The 20,130-nt window shown below is 43.3% G+C and overlaps 1 protein-coding gene across 1 annotated transcript; it reads left to right on the top strand.

The window, feature by feature from the left end:
• The first annotated feature begins 1,564 nt into the window (after nt 1-1,564).
• Nucleotides 1,565-17,779, top strand: KLHL42 (kelch like family member 42). Its single transcript, XM_044228476.1, is given in 4 exon segments — nt 1,565-2,383; nt 2,386-3,541; nt 13,602-13,795; nt 17,138-17,779. Coding segments are annotated over 4 exon segments (2,244 nt in total). The 5' UTR covers nt 1,565-1,941; the 3' UTR covers nt 17,590-17,779.
• The last annotated feature ends 2,351 nt before the right edge of the window (nt 17,780-20,130 follow it).

Here is a 20,130-nt window from a genome sequence, read left to right as displayed (position 1 = left end):
TAACAGATCTATAAAATTATACCACCAACTATATATGAGCAATATTTTCATAAGGCTTAGAAATAATATTTTAGATCTTTTATAAATGAGTTTATATTGCTTTGACTTTGCATTTCTAGCTCAACAGAAAGCTTACTGTATAAATTATAAAAATGATTTGATCTTTTAAGATACTTCCAATCCTAAATGACATTATTATCATTATCAGAGTCAAAAAGCTTACAGGTTCAGTGCCTGGTATTGTCAGACTCACACCCCAGATTCCCTGCCCAAGCTAATCTTACTCTGATAATATTACTGTGCGTGAACTGCCTTTCTGATGTGCATCATTCTTTGAGTGTGATTTTTTTGGGTCTCTTTTTAGAAGGCAAGAAAATACCAGTCTGAGGCATATCCATGACGTTTGGAAACAAAAGCATCCATTGGTGAAAGATTCTAAAAGGACAGGGAAGAGACTAAGAGCCTGTTCTTCTTGGCTGACCCACTGAATCTGGCATTGTTGCCAATGGAGGCACAAATAAATCCCAAGTCCAAGCCTCTTTAATAGAGGATGTGCCTCCCAGCAAAATTTGCCAGTTTAAGGCCTAATACTAGAGGTGGCGCTTTACTTTCCCAAAGAGGTTGCTAAAGTCATGGTTACCTACACCCAAGAAACTTAGAATGTCTTGACTGCACCCTTATTGAGAACAGAAGTGTGAGAAGTTGCTTGAGAATCATTACTTTTATCAGTAATGATTTAAAGTCCAAGAAACAAGGCGAAAAGATAAAGTTCACAGATTTAAAAACAAAAAACAAAAAACAGATGAATAAGGCAAGTCATAGATCCATCCTTGTCTCCTTCACTTTTCCCAGCGAGGCCAGAATCTACTAGAATTTTTTTCTATGTCTTTAATATGTTAGTTCCTTATCCATGGTGTTTTATAGAGAAAATAATGGAGGACAACTCACCACGAGGCAGTTAAGTTACATAGTGAGAAGAACAAATTAACCAAAAAGGTGCTGAAATGATTTCATGCTTTACCAATCTTTCTTCTCTGGTTTTTAATGCTTCCCCTCTTGCTAAGGTAAAATGTTAATCCGGTTGTAGGAGATAACTTGTTTCAAAAAGCGGAAATGTATTTATGAAGAAGGTGTCATTTAACAACTTGCCATTCAAGAAGACAGATGAAGCTTGTCATAATAAAAACAAAGCCCAAATACATCTCCTTCCCAAGTTGAAGACTATTACGGAAAAATCTTGGTCTGGGAAAAATTTCAAATTTTGTTTTGGTTTTTTTTTTGTTTGTTTTGTTTTTTAGGATAGGGTGCCAGTTCCCTCCCAATCCTTATCCCCTCCATCTACCCAAAGCTAACCTAACAGTATCCCCCTCACTCCCTTCTAAGATTAATTCATATCTCATGAACAACACGAGCTCTTCATTATTTAGCCTGAGCTTCTTACTCATCTCTTTGCAACGTCCAGTGAGAGAAGACCGGGAAGAAGTCGCCCCTCCTTAAGTAGTCCTCATGGGCTGGGGAATATAGGGTGGCAAGTAAAGCCATTCGGTAGGCCAGTATGACTAAAGGCGGCCAGACCTTCTGCCCAGACCTTCTGTCATGGCTAGCCCAACCAAATTGAAATAGTAAAAGCAATGACTTTTAGACGAGGTTTTAAAAGAAGTCACGTGTCCTCACTTAAATTGTCTTTCTTTTAATAGGGTAAAAAGGATTAACGGGCACCAGCAGCAAATACAAGCTCCTCTGCTTCCCGACCCGTTCCATCTGCTGTACTGTGCACCCCAGCGAGCCCTGCAGAACCTGCTGCCATCTGCCTGGACCTTCTTTCTGCAAGATGGCTCCTACACGATGACCCTGGCGAAGAATCAGCTCTAGGTGTCACCTGCGTGTGTAGGGACGGCCTATGTGCCTCAGGCCCCGGGACACTATGCCGGATTGGGCTAGATGGGCGATCCCAGATGTGATGTCATTTTGACTCCCAGGACCCCCGACTCCCATCATCCCGGTTCCCCCACGCCTGTTTCTTCTCTTCTCTGTCTCCCCGCTTGTAAAGCAGCGCGGAAGAAACAGCGGACTGGCTTCACCTCGCCTCCAGTCCCCCTCCCAACCCGCGCGTCGCTGCGGAGCCCGCAGGCCGCAGAGCCGCTGCGCCCGGCGTGCGGGGGAGGCTGCGGGGACGTGGCCGCAGCCGGAGCGCCGGGGCCCGCAGCCCTCCCCGAAAGCCGGATCCGCTCGCAGGTCTGGCGCGCGGCAGGGGTCCTGCGGGCGGAAGTGAGAAGCGAGGCGTGGGAGGAGGCTGCAGGCTGGGGGCTGGGATCCCCTCGGCGGCGGACGCGGCCCGGACAAGCCGGACGAGGACCGCGGCCGCCTCCCGACGCGCGGCAGCCGGGCCTTTTTTGGCGTTGAGGCAGAGCAGACGGGCAGGGCGGCCGCTCCGGGGGAGCGAGGCTGAGCCGCCGCCCCCGGGACCAGGAGGAGGGGCTGCCTCGGGGGCGCCGCCGCGACCCAGATAGGCTGGGCGGACGCGGGAGCGGGCGGCGGCCCGTCGCCTCCCTCCTCCTCCGCGGCGCCATCCCTCGGCGCGCCCAACCCGGAACCCGGCGAGCGCGTGGGGGCGGGGAGGCGAGCGCGCAGAGCTGGCGGGCACCCCCGCGGCCCCCGGCCCCCCAGCCATGTCGGCGGAGGAGATGGTGCAGATTCGCCTGGAGGACCGCTGCTACCCGGTGAGCAAGAGGAAGCTTATCGAGCAGAGCGACTATTTCCGCGCCCTCTACCGCTCCGGCATGCGCGAGGCCCTGAGCCAGGAGGCCGGCGGCCCCGAGGTGCAGCAGCTGCGCGGCCTCAGCGCCCCGGGCCTGCGCCTGGTGCTGGACTTCATCAACGCCGGCGGGGCCCGCGAAGGCTGGCTCCTGGGCCCGCAGGCGGAGAAGGGCGGCGGGGTGGAGGAGGAAGAGGAGATGGACGAGGTGAGCCTGCTGGCGGAGCTGGTGGAAGCGGCCTCCTTCCTTCAGGTCACGTCTCTGCTGCAGCTGCTGCTGTCCCAGGTGCGGCTCACCAACTGTCTGGAGCTGTACCGCCTGGCGCAGGTGTACGGGCTGCCCGACCTGCAGGAGGCCTGCCTGCGCTTCATGGTCGTCCACTTCCACGAGGTGCTGTGCAAGCCCCAGTTCCACCTCCTGGGGGCTCCTCCTCAGGCCCCCGGGGATGTCAGCCTGAAGCAGAGGCTGAGAGAGGCCCGGATGACCGGGACTCCGGTTCTTGTAGCCCTGGGGGATTTCCTGGGGGGACCCCTGGCCCCTCACCCCTACCAAGGGGAGCCCCCGTCCATGCTCAGGTATGAGGAGATGACCGAACGTTGGTTCCCGCTGGCCAACAACCTTCCTCCCGACCTGGTGAACGTCAGGGGTTACGGGTCCGCCATCCTGGACAACTACCTCTTCATAGTGGGCGGGTATAGGATCACTAGCCAGGAAATCTCGGCTGCGCACTCCTACAACCCCAGCACCAATGAATGGCTCCAGGTGGCCTCCATGAACCAGAAGAGGTAAGCGCCCAGCGGGGCTGCTTCTGCTTCTTTTCCCGTTCCATTCATTCACTTGCTCACTAGTTCGTTCATTCCCCTGATGTTTCCTGGGCAATCGCAGGAGATTTTGCTTAAGTGGGAATGACATCTTCCGGAGTGTCGCTGGCCTGGACTCTGGCAGAGTTCCCAGGGAACTGAGAACTTGCGAGGAAGAAGTGGCCCCTGCCAGGTCAACTAACCGAGTACTTTGCTTGCAGGTCTCGCTCTTTCAGGCAAACTGCCTTTTTGCCTCTTTCCCAGTTGGGGGGTGGGGGTGGGGGATGTCTGTGGTTTTCTGGGAGGATACTGTAAAGGAAAACATTTTTTAAGTTTGCCTTCATTTTTACCTTTTTTTTATTTTTTAGGCTCTAATCCTGATTACAGTGACAGACCGGGCAGTGACCTGTAATGCTGTCTTGAGAGGATTTTTGTTGTTGTTATTGACTTTGAAGCTTTCCACACTGGGGCCCCAATCTGTAATCAGGAGATTACCATTAGAATTGTACCTTGGGTTGTCTTTTTTATTTTGTATCCTCTCTTTTGCATCTCCCTTCCTTCCCAGACAGTTTCGTCTTTGTTCTAAAATTTGAGCCTGGCAGTGGTCACCTACAGAATTAGAACGTTTCAGTCCACCCAACCTTCTCCCCTCCCATCCTCAAATCCCTCCCAGCATTCCCTTGGGTGATATGAAGACAGGTAAAGGAGGAGGGGAGGCGAGGGAGAGTAGGGAATAGAGGTGGGAAAGGAAAAGGAAGAAGAAGGGGAAAAAAAAAGAAGAGCAGAGCAGATACAGGAAGAGATGGTAGGAAAGAAAGATGGAAGGACTCAAGATGGCCCAGAGCCATTCACACTTAAGTGGGGAGAAGAATCCATATGATCCAGGAAAGGACAGGAATACTCTTTTTTCTGCTACACTTGTATCCATCTCAACCCCCACATGGGCCCTACCCTGAAGTATGGAACAAGTAGTTGGGGGACTCACCACCAGGCAAAGAAAGTTGTAACTGGAATGGGAAGACCATTATACATCCATACTTGACTTAAGGGTACCCCAGCCTGGGGGGGTAAGGGGAATAGTGGCTTTATTTCTACTATAACATAAAGTTCATTTTGGAAAGTGTTCTTTTTTTTCTGGTGATAAAAATAATACATATTTATTTTAGAAAAGTGGAAAATGGAAAAAAAAATCAAGAAACAGAAAGACTATCACTCCTGCTCCCTCCCTCACAGAGGCAATACTGTGTAGAGATTGGCATGTTTTCTTCCAAGTCCTTTTTAGTGTATTATTTATACCACTGAGATGATACTGTATTTAAGGTTTGGTATCAGAAGTGTTATTTTTAGGCAAATTCTACAAGCTTTAATTGAAGTAACAAAGAGACATTCAGTGGTTACGAATGGTGCTCAGATTTGGGGTGGAAGGCCCAGCCGGTTGTCCATCACCTCTAGACACGTGTGTCCAGCTGTATCAACTGCTGCTCAACAGAACCCTTCCACCCCCAAATCCAGCTTGAGCTCTAACATAACACCTCACAGAATTCTTATTTTTTTAGAGAAGCGGGGAAGGCCACAGGGGGAGAGTGAATCCTAAGCAGGCTCCATGTCCAGCACAGAGCCTGACGTAGGGTTTGATCTCATGATGCTGGCATCATGACCTGAGCCAAAATCAAGTCAGATCCTTAACCAACTGAGTCACTCCAGTGCCCCATTTTCTTTCTTTACAAATCCTTGATAGTCGTTTTTCTTTTTTCTTTTTCTTTTTAGGAATATTCTTTATGTCCTCTAGGGGAAAAAGAAAAGGTATTCAAGTAATTCGTAAATACATGCTTAGAAAAATTACAAATGACACGAAAAACCACAGAGTGGAAGATATGTGTATCTACTGATATATATTTATATATTATACATTTGTAAATATATGTTATAAATGTACATTTATATAAACATAAATATGTTAATAATTGTTAGGGGAAAATGTATGTATGCGTGTACATGCAGGGGTGTGAGTGCATCTTATATATATTTTTACCATAGGTTGATTAGGCTGTGCTGATTATTATGACAATTCCAGTTGGAGAGTTTTTTCTGTATCAACAAATGTCAACATATATAGAGCTGTCTCACTCATTAAGAGCTGTATTCTAGCCAATGGCTGTATGGTAATGTAATCAGCCCATCCCTTACTCGTGAGCATTCAAGTTGCTTCTATTTGCCATTATAAACAATGCTATAATGGGATGCCTGGGTGGCTCAGTTGGTTAAGCATCTGCCTTTGGCTCAGGTCATGATCCCAGGGTCCTGGAATGGGTCCCATGTTAGGCTCCCTGCTCCTCAGGGAGTCTGCTTCTCCCTCTCCCTCTGCCCCTCCCCACACTTGTGCTCTCTCACTCGCTCACTCTCTCTTTCGAATACATAAGATCTTTTAAAAAAATGCTATGTTGAACATCTTGGCATAGATGTGCCTCTCTTAGCAGGCATTTTTCTGTAGTCCTAAATGACAAATTCCTGGAATCCCTGGATAGGTGGGCCAAAGTATATATAAGTTTTAAATTTTGGTAGCCCCTGCCAAATTGCCCATCAGAACATTGTTCAGATCTCCTCTCCTATCAACAGTGTCTGAGCTTGCCAGTTCCTGTACTCCTGCCAAGACAGGATATTATCATCATTTTATATTTTTACCAATCCAGTTGGCAAACACTGATGTGACTCTTTCTGCTTGGGAGAGAAATTTTTCCTCTCAGATGTTTATTGGCCCTTTGTGTATATTTTATAAGTGGCCTTTGCCAATGAAAAAGAAAATTGGTTTATCTTTTCCCTATTCAGTTTAGAAATTCTGTTTACATATGTAGAATCAATCTCTTGTCTCTTAGGTAATGTTGCACTGTTTTCCCCCTGCCTTTATTTTATTGGAAGGCCTCAAAAATAAAATCCGCAAAGTGACTAGGCTGGTGAAGTCAATGAGTAGAGGGGTGGGTTGGAGTGATGATGAATCGGAGTTATCACCCCACCGCAAGAGGGCCCCACCCCTCTCACCCACAGCTTGTTGCTATCTCCAAGTATAGAAAGCATTGCCAGACAGCCAGATGCCCTGATTTTTAAAGACTGGCAACTTACTGCATTGAAAAAACCAACATCAACAATAACAGAAACCTTGCAGACCAAACAAACTTTAGGACAACACTGGCATTGTGAGCCTCCAATTTTGGACATCAAGTTTATCATGTATTCTTTTTTTTTTTTTTTTAATTTTAAATCTTTAATATGTAATACCTAATCCTCATTATAATCTTAAAAAAGTCTCTTTATACGAATGTATCATGTATTCTTACATGAGGAAATTTAAATTTTTTTGGAGTCAAATTTGTTATGTATATCCTATTAGCTTTTAATCTTGCACAGGAAAGGTGTCTACAAGTTAAGAATATACACATATTCATCTGTCTTATAATCTGTTTTATGGTTTTGCCTTTTTACATTTATATTTGAATGTGTTTGGGATTTATTTTTATGTAAGGTATAATGTAAGGTTATAGCATGTTTTCCTAAATGTCTCAGTGGCCTCAGTCCTCACTGTGTTTTGCACAACCAGTTATCAGATGCTAATTTTCCTGTTTCCATATAGACTTATTGGCTTTTCCTTTACCAATAGCATACTTTTAAATTATTGCAGCTTGGTAAACTATTCTGTTGTCTCGTGGAATAGAGACCCATTTTTCTCTGTTTTGTTTTGTTTTTTAAGATTTTATTTATTTATTTGACAGAGAGAGAGAGAGAGACATCACAAGTAGGCAGATCAGCAGGCAGAGAGAGGGGGAAGCAGGCTCCCTGCTGAGCAGAGAGCCCAATGCTGGACTCGATCCCAGGACCCCGAGATCATGACCTGAGCCGAAGGCAGAGGTTTAACCAACTGAGCCACCAAGGCACCCCTTTTCTGTTTTATTTTGATTCTCTTAGCTATTCTTTGTACATTTTCCCCTTCAGAGAAACTTTAGAATCCAATTGTCAAGTCCTGTTGGAGTTTTGATTGGGCTGACATTATATTTATCAGTTAAGTTGGAGGAGGATTAGTAGTTTCATAATACTTTGCAGGTAGAAAAATGGTTTGTTTTTCCATGTATTTAGGTCTTTTGGTCTTTCAGGAAAGGTTTATGATCTTTGTATAGTCTGTGTATTTTTTGCAGTTATTCTCAGGAATTTTCTAGGTTTTTTTTTTTAACTTTTGTTTATTTATTTATTTTTTAAGTAGGTTCTCGGCGAAGGTGGGGCTTGAACTCAAAACCCCGAGATTAAGAGTTGCGTGCTCCACTGACTGAGCGAGCCAGGGAACACCGAGCTACTGTTTTTTTTCTACACAGATACTTTTTTCCACCAAATTTTACAATTGGGTGCCATGTCAGAATTTGTAATCTTCTTTATCTCTCTCATACTTTGACTCAGATTTGACGGTCAGCTCAACTGGATGTCCCTTTCTGAACTCTCAGTTAGGCTAAATATTCAAATTCTTTGTTTCTCTAGAACACTCTCCACCTCGAATTGAAGTTTTCTGCTTATGCTTGTTTCTGTCCCTTCCAGTCAGGTCCAGTTCATTGCTTCTGTGTGCTCCTACTGCTAATGTGGTATCCAGTAATTCATAGATGCTTAAAATGCACCATTGTTTTTGAATTATGGACTATATAATAGATTATTGTAATAAAAGTGACTATATTATTTTATTTTTAAAAATGTAATATTGTGAATATTTTTATCCTATAACAGTCACTATAGTTATTTAGAATAGTGGAAAAATAATAATAGGTAACATTTAACTGAACATTTACTCTGTGCTAGGTACTGTTCTTACTGCTTTGCATGTATTATCTCACTTATTCTTCACAAAGACTGTATCAGGCAGGTTCCCATTTTACAGAGTCAGAAACCAAGGCATTGACAGTAAATTGCTAAGGTGTGCAGTAAGTAGAGTAACAAAATGTAAATATCCATTGAATAGATATAACCATATAGAGTATTTACAGTTTGGCTTATAGACTGGCAGTGACCATCTTCATGTGCATTTTTAAATTTTCTTAAAAATTATTTTCTTCAGAGAAGTGGAGCACAGATGCTTTGTGCTGCTTTTAAAAATTTCATTACATGTGTTTGAGCTTCACCACAGCCTTCCTGTCTAGTATCTTTCTAGTCACTATTGGGCAAACAACAAAGACAACATGGTTCCTGTCCTCAAGGAGTTTAGATGATGAAACAAGTAAAAATGAAACTTAGAATGGGATTGTTTCTGGATAATGTATCTAATACAGTTTCTGGAAACACCAGAGGAAACTTAGAACCTTGAGGAAAAGCAGATTTCAGCCCCTGTGATTACACAGCATTTCACATCTGGCTTGATTCACTGCCTCTGTGATGTACCTTTACTGTTTTACTTTGACAAACTGGTCAAATGCAAAGCAGCCCACATTCCTCAGCGACTGAATAGGGTGGTGATCTCAGAATCTTAAATAGTATGGGACAGGCAGGAACCCTAGCTTTGAGAGATTCTGTAAAGCCCTTTGCACCCTGGATAAAATGGTGCATGTGACCAGTAGTGTCCCCCCTCCCCCCACCCAAAAAGGAAGAGAAAGATGTTAGTGTTGTGCCCACACACTTGAAAATGGCAGTGTGAATACACAGCAGAGCAGAGAGGCTGCTTTGAAGTCCAGGGATGCCACACTGCCCAGTGGTCTGCATGTGGGTTTGATCTCAGGAGTTGTCAGGACATCTATGTGAAAGCCTGTGTACCCACAACATTGCTTGCCCTCCCTCCTTGCTTACATTGGTGATAACTTGCAGGAACTGGCCACTGTTGCAGCAATCCTGGTCATTCATTTCTCCGTCTCTAATGTCTCTAGTCTCTCTGATTGCCTTGTACTTTTGCTCTGCAGTTGTTTTGTGTGTGAATACAAAGCCGGGAGAGAGTTAAACAAGTTTCCTGGCTGAGGTGGAATTACTGTTGTCAGCCTTAGCTGTTCCCTTTTTCTCTGGGCCGAAGTTTAGTATTTTAGGGCATTTCTGGTCTCCTTTCTGGTTAAGGTTGCAGCGGAGCCCAGAATAGTGGGAAGGAAAGAAAACTATGTGTCTGTTCATCCCCCACTCATTGTGATTTTGTCCAGTAGTTGCTTCGTGTGCTCCAGTCTCTCAGACACCTAGTAGGTAGCGACCTGCTGGTCCCCAGGGGAGGTTAATCCATAGGGAAGTGGCAGAAGGTAGGCAAGAGGAGGAGGAGGAGGGGACACAAGGACCCGAGTGCTCCACAAACTATATGTCTTTTCTGTGTGGTTGAGAAAAGATCTTGCCATTTCTCTCTGATGTTTACTCCAATGGCAACAAGCTTTCCTATGTAGCAAACCTTAACAATGGTTCCTATTTCTTGAGCTCTTAACTCTGGGCTACATGTTGTAGACACTGTTTAGATGTCACTTCCTGTTTCACACTCACAGCATCTCTTTGGAGTAGTCTCTTTTTAGATCTTTTAAATCTCTTTTAATCTCTTTTTAGTAGTATTGGCTCCATCTCCCCAAGGGGAAACTGAGGATGAGTTTCATAAGTTTGCATGGTTACAGGGCCAGCACTTGAAGCCGCTCACACCTCTGTGTCACTGGCTGCCCTACAGCTGTATACAGCTACTGTTGATCTGTGTAGCAGGGTTCAGCGTGTTTCATGTCACTTCGTTTTTAAGGATTTGCTGAGCTCTTTATTTCCTTGAGGTGAAGTAGTAATTAAATCAGCATTTTCCCCCCTTTATTTCTATTTCTTTTTTTTTTTTTTTTTAAAGATTTTTTATTTATTTATTTGACAGACAGATCACATAGGCAGAGAGGCAGGCAGAGAGAGAGGAGGAAGCAGGCTCCCGGCTGAGCAGAGAGCCCGATGTGGGGCTTGATCCCAGGACCTGGGATCATGACCTGAGCCGAAGGCAGAGGCTTTAACCCACTGAGCCACTCAGGCGCCCCTATTTCTATTTCTAAGTCAGTCAAGGATGTAGCTACAACACATCATTATTTGGTTTAAAAATTATTCTTTTTACCCCCTGAGGGTAGTATGTCAGGGATCAATATTAAGAAAACACTAGAGATGAATTTTTTTTTTTTAAAGTTACTTTCAAAGAGTAGGAAATGAGGTGCTTCATGGTAAGAATTTATGGATGAGAGAGCAATTTGTATGTAATTCCAGAATACATTCCAGCCGGTGACTGTTGCAGTTAACAAATGACAAAGAGACCCTCTCGGAATTAAGAAATTTAGCCTTATGACACCCAGAAAAAGCATTCCCTCTTGTGACCCCTTTCTGCAGGTGTTCCCCTTTTCAACTCTCCCTGTGTGTTATATGTTCCTTTCTCCACTTCACAGGTGGGGAAACTGAGGATGAGATGAACTGAGATTCAGTGACTTATCTAAGGTCACACAGCCATTGAGTGGTGGAGCTAAGATCTCCCCGTGTGAGCCTGGGCTCACAATCCTCAGCAGGACGCATCTTCACTAAGTGGTCCGCGTTGGGGTGGCAGTTTCATCTTCAACTCAATATTGAAAAGCGTCTTCTCTTCAAGTGAATTTGAGCATGCTGGGTCTGGAGAGATGGAATTGTTTACTTTTAACTGCTTACTCATTCAGCCCTTACATGTTTACTTAGGACAAATGCTTATGCTGGATGAATATTAAAAACCGTTTTGATCTTAGAAAATTTACTATCTGTGTACCTTTGGGGAGCAAAAACAAATTGCAGGCTGGTAAAATTTAGTCCTTATTTGCAAGCTTTATTTCCTTTGGTTCCCCAAATTTGCACACACAGAGAGGGCATCATGGTCAGATTTTAAGGACCATTGGCAGCAGGAAAAGTAAGCAACATGAAGTAGAGACCCCCCCGGTGGCTGCCATCCCAGTGAAGTCAGTTGGCATAAAATGTGACTGGCTGGCTAGGTGTAATGGCCAATGTGAGGTTCTTGCTGAAGAGTACTCTGTTCACTTTGTGATTTGAAAAACAAAACAAAGACTCATTTAAACGGACACGTTGCAGGCACCTTTGAAAACATCTTACTGTTTTAGTAGGTGTAGGTGGCTATTACCCATATGTCCTATGTCATGGTACATCAGTGTTGATTAGACTCCTGCTAGGAGATCACACATGGGCGACTTGTTCCCTGTTTCTTCCTCATCTACCCTCTTACCTGCATTTTTCAAATGTGGCCTCTACCCCCATTCTTTCTTAGAATATTGTTAATTTTGAAGACGTTGTATTGGTGGTAGATGTGGTCTCTAAATTTACATGGTCTACTTTCTTTATTTCAAACACTAGAAAACTAAGGAATTATAATGATAGTATCTTATCTCAGTGTGGTACTTCCTGAGAAACTGTTGCCTATAATGTCTTGACTATCCTGTGATGAGTATTAACCCCCTACCAGCAATAGTGAATTGGCGTGTTTGGGCTAGGGTCAGAGAGCTGCTTCAGGTCTTTCTGTTGCATTGTGCTCTGCTCACGCTCCTGTAAACTTGAGACCGCTGCACCAATCTGGGAGACTGGCCCAAATGTGTATCCCATCTGGCCTTCAAGGAGTCATTAATTTCTGTGCGCTACACTGGAACAAATTAGTTTTTTCTTTTCAATTCAGAAGTTAAAAGTTACAAGACTTTTATGTAGCATCTGAAGCTGATGAGCAGTATTTGATTGTGTTACTGAATATGGGGCTTAAAACCAGTGTCTTCGGGGCACCTGGGTGGCTCAGTGGGTTAAGCCACTGCCTTCGGCTCAGGTCATGATCTCAGGGTCCTGGGATCGAGCCCCGCATTGGGCTCTCTGCTCAGCGGAGAGCCTGCTTCCCTCTCTCTCTCTCTGCCTGCCTCTCCGTCTACTTGTGATTTCTCTCTGTTAAAACAAAAACAAAAACAAAAACAAAAACAAAACCAGTGTCTTCTCCTTTTAAAATTATTTTATTTGTTTGAGAGAGACAGAGATAGTGAGAGAGAGCGTGAGCAGGAAGGAGAGGGAGAAGCAGACTCCCAGAACCCTGGAATCATTACCTGAGCCAAAGGCTGACGCTCAACCAGCTGAGCCACCCGGGTGCCCCTTAAATTATTTTCTATTATGATAAGTGAACATTTGTTGATTTAAGTATTTGTTAACATATCGAAGCCCCCGTAAGGGTCTGTATCAAAATATGTTTAGTTTGGTGCTTATGTAGCCCTGTGTATCGTGTTGTGAAACAGTATATAAGATGCCCTTGGATGGAGCGGTGGGATTGGGGGGCGAGAGATCTGCCAGGAGCACTTATGGTAAAGGGGTCTTTGAACCACCCTCTAGCACCCACCCTTAGCATATGTACCATAGAAGGTGCTAGTGTGTACCTAACATGGAGCCTCCTCAATGGGGAGGAAGAATGGGAAACATGCTGAGTAGAGAGACAAGGGAGGGAGGTGGTTATGCGTTCCTCCCTTAACACTTGCTCCTGCTGTTGAAAGAAATATTAAAATATTAAAAATTAATATAAATTAACATTAATAAATTAATATTTAATATTAAAATATCTTTGGTTCTTGGCATAAGGCTAAGCAAGACTACTCTTGGTTATATTGAGTTGCTTATCTCTAATTGCTAAAATTTGAAAAAATGCTTCATTCTTGTGAATTCTGAGATAGGAATGAAATTTGAGGTGTCATTTGGCCATTCCTCTGTCCCCAGACAGAATGGCACCCAACTTGGAGAGCTAATTTTCTTTAGATATCCAGCACATTCCTCAGTCTGCTTTAGCAGTTCATGCCATTGCCTTCTTTTTTTTTTTTCCAATTTATTTATTTTCAGAAAAACAGTATTCATTATTTTTTCACCACACCCAGTGCTCCATGCAAGCCGTGCCCTCTATAATACCCACCACCTGGTACCCCAACCTCCCACCCCCCCGCCACTTCAAACCCCTCAGACTGTTTTTCAGAGTCCATAGTCTCTCATGGTTCACCTCCCCTTGCCTTCTTAATGGTTAAGAAAATTGACTCTCTGGGCCTTTGTATCTCTCTTTCAGGTCTAACTTCAAACTTGTGGCTGTTAATTCAAAACTCTATGCCATTGGTGGGCAGGCCGTTTCTAATGTTGAGTGTTACAATCCCGAGCAGGATGCCTGGAATTTTGTGGCACCCTTACCAAATCCTCTGGCCGAGTTCTCTGCGTGTGAGTGTAAGGGAAAAATTTATGTCATTGGAGGATATACGACCAGAGGTAAGTGAAGGGGCCAAGTAAGTGATCCTCTTCCATGTGAGCTTGGGCAGCCTGGGGAAATGCTCTGATGTACATATTGTAATTTCATACATTATATACTGGATATTTGCATATCTGGGAGGAAGAGAGTTGAGTATTACAAGGGTACTTGGGACAGAAGGGACCTTTGATCCCTTTGTGTGAACATGAAAACTGAATGGGGTAGAGGATGTGATGAAGAGAATATGTATTTTCTTTCTGCTCTGGAAACCCAGCCTTGTGAGCAGCTGTCTTGTGACTGGACTGGGTAAGTGCCATCCTTCTCCCAAACACATTTAACACTATGGAATTTAGGGCCAGAACATCCTTGCGGATCTGTGTTTTCACTTTCTTCGTTCTTGAGCACAAACATATCAGACAGTTTCCAGAAGCTCAGCTCAAGGCTGTTGTTCACATAGTGTAAGAGGATTACAAAAGACAACAATATAAGAGAATTTTTTCCTGACCAGAGGTGGGAGGTGGTTGTGCTTTTTATTAAGCTGTACTGTTTTTGGTGGGCATTTGGCATTAATAACTTGGAAATAAGTTTCTCCAATAGGTTTTATACTGGTGGTCTTGGTAGATAGCATCTCACATGATAGTGACAAACTTGGTTGTGTTAGGAGGCAGTGGTGGCCCACCAGATAGAAGTGTGTCTTGCCTTTTATCTCTCTCCCCTACTTGTGTCCAAGTTACCTCTTGGCCAAAGAAATTTATTTATTTTTTATTTTTTAAAAAAGATTTTATTTATTTATTTGACAGCAATAGAAAGCGCATATCTTTTAGGGAGCCACTGTTGAACTCAGTACAGGTGCTGTGTTTATGCATCTAAGGAGAGGCAGTGACCAAGAGAAATGCATGGGACGCAGTGAGCTTTTTTGTTTTTTAATGCCCTCAAGTTTTTATCCCCGTGGAGCTAGTCCCAGTGCCTCTCTTTCATGACTTTCCACTAAAGATAAGATAATTGCCAGCTTTTTGGGGTAACAAATAATTGAAAAAAGAGAGAGAGAGAGAGACCTAGCAACCATTTCTTTTACCTTCCACATTGGTGTTTGGGTACAGTGGTCAACTTCATGTGCTTAATGAAACCATAGCCCCCAGAGAATTCCTGTGTGTGCATATGTACCTCTGGGTGTCTGTGTGTCTCTTCTCTTAGGAAAGTAAATACAGTTATTTGCTTTTGAACATTTCTAAGAATTCTGATTCCTCCCTAAGATTTTGTAACCCAGAATGCACCCTGTGGGCTGACATAATGCACACATATCCCTTGGCTTCTCTTGTGACCAGGAGCTGGGAAGCACTGACAGGCAGCACTGTAACCCAAGAGTACTCTGCTGGTAGATTTCCTAGTTTTTCCATGACCCTGGCTGAGCAAATGTTCTTTAGATTTGACCTGGAAAACCCTTGTTTGTGTGTTTTCTAGTTTTTCAAGCCACTACTAATGTACCTTCTTCACTTGGGCCACCCATGGTGATTCCTGCCCTGGATTCCCCGAGCCAAATACCTGTGATGGGATGGTTGGGTGATGTGGATGGATGAGTGTTTGTGTAAGGGTTGAAAACGGGTTTTCTGAGATGAGAGGGCAGGACAGTTCCTTGTACTCTGAAACACCCCTCCTCTTCTATGTGGGATCTTCCCAGCACTTCCTAATAGTTACCTGGATTTAAAATAAGGAATCATAATTGTCATAAAACAAAATGCAGGGCTCAAAGTTGGGTTCTTGGCTGGCTGACTTCTTAAGTTAGGTAGACTTTTAAAATTTAGGAAGTAATAGTTCATGATTTTTATGACAGCTGTTTGATTATATTGATTCTGTAGCAGGCATTGAGGAAATTAAAGGAAACCCCATAGAAAGCAATAGTAACCACTCAAGGGAAGAAGGGTGATTTGCTGAAGTTCAGAATTACCTCTCAATATAAAAGCAAAAAGGTTATTCCACCAACTCAAACCACCTCATCATGGTCTGAGCCCTCGTTGGGTGAGGAGAGAAAAAACATTTACAGAAGACCTGGGAAGACCTTCAGACCTGGAACGGAGAAATAACTCCTTTATTCATGCGGTGGGAAGCCAGGTTACTAAGGAGCACTTCTGATACATTGGAACAAAACTCCCTTGGACTGTCTCTGGAATGAGTTTCTTCATAATACCTACAATAAAAAGAAATACAAGGAGGTAGTAGTGTGGGTGGAAAAGAGAGGGACCATTTCCTAAAGCTGTAGCAATTCTGAAATTTCTGTAAGTGGGGGGACACGTGCACACACAGGGCTCGGTCTCCCTTCTGTTCTTTCTGTGCCCTCTATGAGGCCCTCGACTTGATACCAGAGGTGGGGGTGGAGCTCCTTCATCTTTGCTAACTGGGAGGTGGGTCCCTCTGTGTCAGGAGGAAGTGTTGTACCCTTTAGTTCTACGTCTCTTCCCAAGCTGAGTTGTCTCTTACACTGATGGATTTTGTTGTTTGTTTAAACAGCAACAACAAAGAGAAAGTTCATTCTTTCTGATAACTCAGGGCATTTTTTCTGCTGAGGCTAAAATATGCCACTTATTCTTTCCTAGAGGAGAAGAAGATAAAAAAGAAAAATTAAAAAAAGAAAAATGAAACTAGTTATTTTAAATTTCACAAGCATTTTTCAAAAAGAGAGTAGGCAGTATTTTTCCTTAAAGCAGCTGAGAATTCAAGATAATGTTAGAGTAGCCTTTGATCTACTTTCTGATTTTATCCACACAAGAACCAGCCATCTCTGGGGAAGCAGGCTTCGGGGAGAGGGAAGGGCCTTTGTGAGTATGTCTTTGCTGTTGTAGTTGGGACATCGAGTTGCCAAGTGATTCTATGGCTTGAAGGCCACAGTGAGAATTTCTGGGGTTTTTCCTGACTTGCAGTTGTGTGTTGTTTCCTTTAGACTAACCCCTGAAGATCTTGCTTGGCTTACTTGTCTTATTTAGTAGAGTCGCTTGTCAAGAGTAGATCCCTTGGGGCTTCGCCTGTCACCTGTATTAAGACGTCAGTAATTCTGTAGTGATTGAGGAGAGTTCCAAGGCTCTGATTCTTTTTACATTGGACTGGTGGTTCTGAAATGCTCCAATCACAGCAGACCGTGTCCTGGCTCTCTTGATTCTGAGAGCCTCCCAGGGATGGGACATCCCCAGGGGGATGGTTCTAAACAGATGATCTCCCAGCCTTACTGTTGTCCCAACCTCTGCTTCTCTGGAGTCGTTTTGCCTCTGTGTGACCAGATGGTCCAGGCGGGGACAGATGTTATCACAGCGTGCATGGGCAGTGGTGTTCCTCACGGCTGTGTCCTCATTTGGCTTCTTTCTTCCTTTCAGACCGCAACATGAACATTTTGCAGTATTGCCCCTCGGCCGACATCTGGACACTGTTTGAAACCTGTGACGTCCACATTCGCAAGCAGCAGATGGTGTCTGTTGAGGAGACCATCTACATTGTGGGCGGCTGTCTGCACGAGCTGGGGCCCAACCGGAGGAGCAGCCAGAGCGAGGACATGCTCACGGTGCAGTCCTACAACACGGTCACGCGGCAGTGGCTCTACCTCAAGGAGAACACGTCCAAATCGGGGCTTAACTTGACTTGTGCACTCCACAACGACGGCATCTACATCATGAGCAGAGATGTGACCCTGTCCACCAGCCTGGAACATCGAGTTTTTCTCAAGTACAACATCTTCTCAGATAGTTGGGAAGCATTCAGGCGTTTCCCAGCCTTTGGACACAACTTGCTGGTTTCCTCTCTTTATCTGCCCAATAAAGCGGAAACATGACTGAACCGACTTAGTATTTAAAAGAAACCTGGTTCAAGGCAGATAAAGAAAAAAAAAGAAAAAAGTAGTGTCCCATTTCCAGGGAGGCTAATTTCTAAAGGGAAAAAGTGGGTTAAAGTAGGTCACATGTACAATAGCTGTAAATAAGCTTACCTGAACTAATTACTTGAAAACTTGTGGAGAAAAGAGACCAACTTTGTTATTTTTTTAATTATTGATTTTTAAATGATGGGAGCAAATCCATGATACTATTTTCATCAAATATAGTACCCTTGGACCAGTGACTGAAACTGATCAACAAAAAGAAGATTCATTGTGTCTGCTTTAGTAAAGGACCAAAGTCAATTGTTGACGTGAATGGTAAAGATCATTTTAAAATCCGTTTTATTTAGGTCACTTGAAATATCATTAATACCTTAAGTGAGAGATTTTTCATTTACTTGAGATACATTTATATTAACACTGTCATTCACCCCTTTTCTCCCCTATTCATACCCACATATACTTCCGGTGGTTTAAAAATAGGGTTCTGTGTTTATTTTATTTGCACACTACTTTCCAGGAAACTTACAATGATGGAGCCCTAGAGTGAGTCCTTACAAGCTTCCAGTCCTCCCAGAACCTTTCTTAAAAACCTTCTCAGCTATTTTTCCAAACTTCTTTTGCAATTATGTGTACTGAATAGACAGGTGTAACCTCTTATTTCATTTTGGTGGCAGATTGCAAATTTATGTGGTCAGATAAATTGCATTGCTAGGCATTCTGTATTGTTTAAAAGAGGATATATTGTTTAGAAGGATGGATATATATATATATTTTTTTTTCTTTTTTTGAAATCAAGTCTTAAGTTTAAATGGGAAGGGAAGACCAAATAAGAAAAAAAAATTGACTTTAAGAGTTACTTTTGATGAATGTCTTTGACTTAGTTCTGTTTTTAAGATAAGAAAGATAAGTTCATCATCTTTAGATCAGACATCTTTCTAATTTAACCTTAGCCTTTTAATTCACGCTTTGCTTTTATGAGGGAAGGTGAGGATAGCTGTGGGACTTTGCTGCTGGAGAGGGAAGAAACTCTTGTGGAAGAGGAATGGCCTCTGGTGGTATCTCTGAAATTTGGGAAGTTTTTCTGCTTGCCTTGGTCGTTGAGTCAGATGGAACCCAGCTCCAGCAGTTGTCAGTAAGTCAGCTAACACGAATATAAAGTTTCTGCCAGTCATAGCTCCATCCCTTTAAAAAATATATATACTTATAGAAATGTTATTCTTTCTGAGCGTCTCTGATGTTTTGTAATAGGATGGTGAAGCTGGGAGCTGGAGTCCATCCTTCTGCTCTAACATTCCAGTTACAGTGCACCTCACTTTAAGAACGTCCTGCAGAAAAACAAAAAACTGTCATGGCAAATCCATGTGTTTTGCGAGGTTACCCAGCGCCTTGGGTAGGCATTCGCCCTGCGGACATGGTGCAGAGGGCCGGTCACTTTGGCAGAGTGCCCCAGGTTCTCACAAGGTCACTACAGGGTTTCTTGACAACCATGGCCTGCGAGCAGAATGAAAATCAGGGTCTGGTTGTAAAAATTCTATTTGCACAACTCTTTAGGAATACTTCTATTAAGTAAATTGAGGCAAGCCTTTATTGTGGATCTGGGAACAGCTCTTGGATCTTGTCACCAAATAATCATATTGGTACTCTACTTACATTACTTAAGGGTTTCTAAGCCATACCCATTTATTCTCAAATACTCAGCCTTTTTTTTTTTTTTTTTTTAAGTCTGAACTGAAATCTTCTTGGGGATGGTACTTTAATAATAGATTTATATTAATTTATATTCATTATGGAATTGAATTTCCAGTGACCTATAATTTCATTGCATATATTTAAAAATCTAATTTATTTTAGATAGTGTTAACTTTTGTTGCTACAGATCTTAACTTTTTTAAAGCTTCACCTTGTATATTTTGAAGAGTCTAGCCAGTTGAATTAGTTCTGGACAATTAGACCTTAGCTTGTAAATAACCATATCATTTAAATGTAATATTATTGCTGCCAACCAGTTCTCTTCCTGGTTACATTCTTTGGGTCTGTTTCCCTCATGCCAACAATTCGATTATTGGACCAAGTGAAGGCATACTCTGGTCCACAAAGCTCTTTTTATAAACCAGGTTTGATGTGTGTGTATGTGCATATTGTGTGTGTGTGTGTGTGTGTGTGTGTGCATGCACATCCTGGTGTATTGCTCTAAGATACCCAGACGTCTAACAATATTTTTGTCACTCTGGACTGCCAGCCATACTTGGGCGAGGAGGAATGTGTAATAGGAACTGATCTGTGGATTTGGGTCATCATGTCGTCATTCTTCCTGCTGTGCACATCAGCTATGTTGGCATTTTGAGGATAATTTTAATTTAGCTCTGTTCTCACATTGGTGCCAATGTTGTAGTGAAGACTCTACCTATGATGAGGGAATGTTATTTTGAAAAGTCCTTGTCATCCCCCAGGACTTTGCTTTTTTTTTTTAATTAAGTGTTTAATAGTAGTGTAGTT

Source organism: Neovison vison, chromosome 12 (assembly GCF_020171115.1).
Source record: "Neovison vison isolate M4711 chromosome 12, ASM_NN_V1, whole genome shotgun sequence".
NCBI lineage: Eukaryota > Metazoa > Chordata > Mammalia > Carnivora > Mustelidae > Neogale > Neogale vison.
Note: the sequence above shows the minus strand (reverse complement) of the source record. Positions and strands in the feature narration are given on the sequence as shown.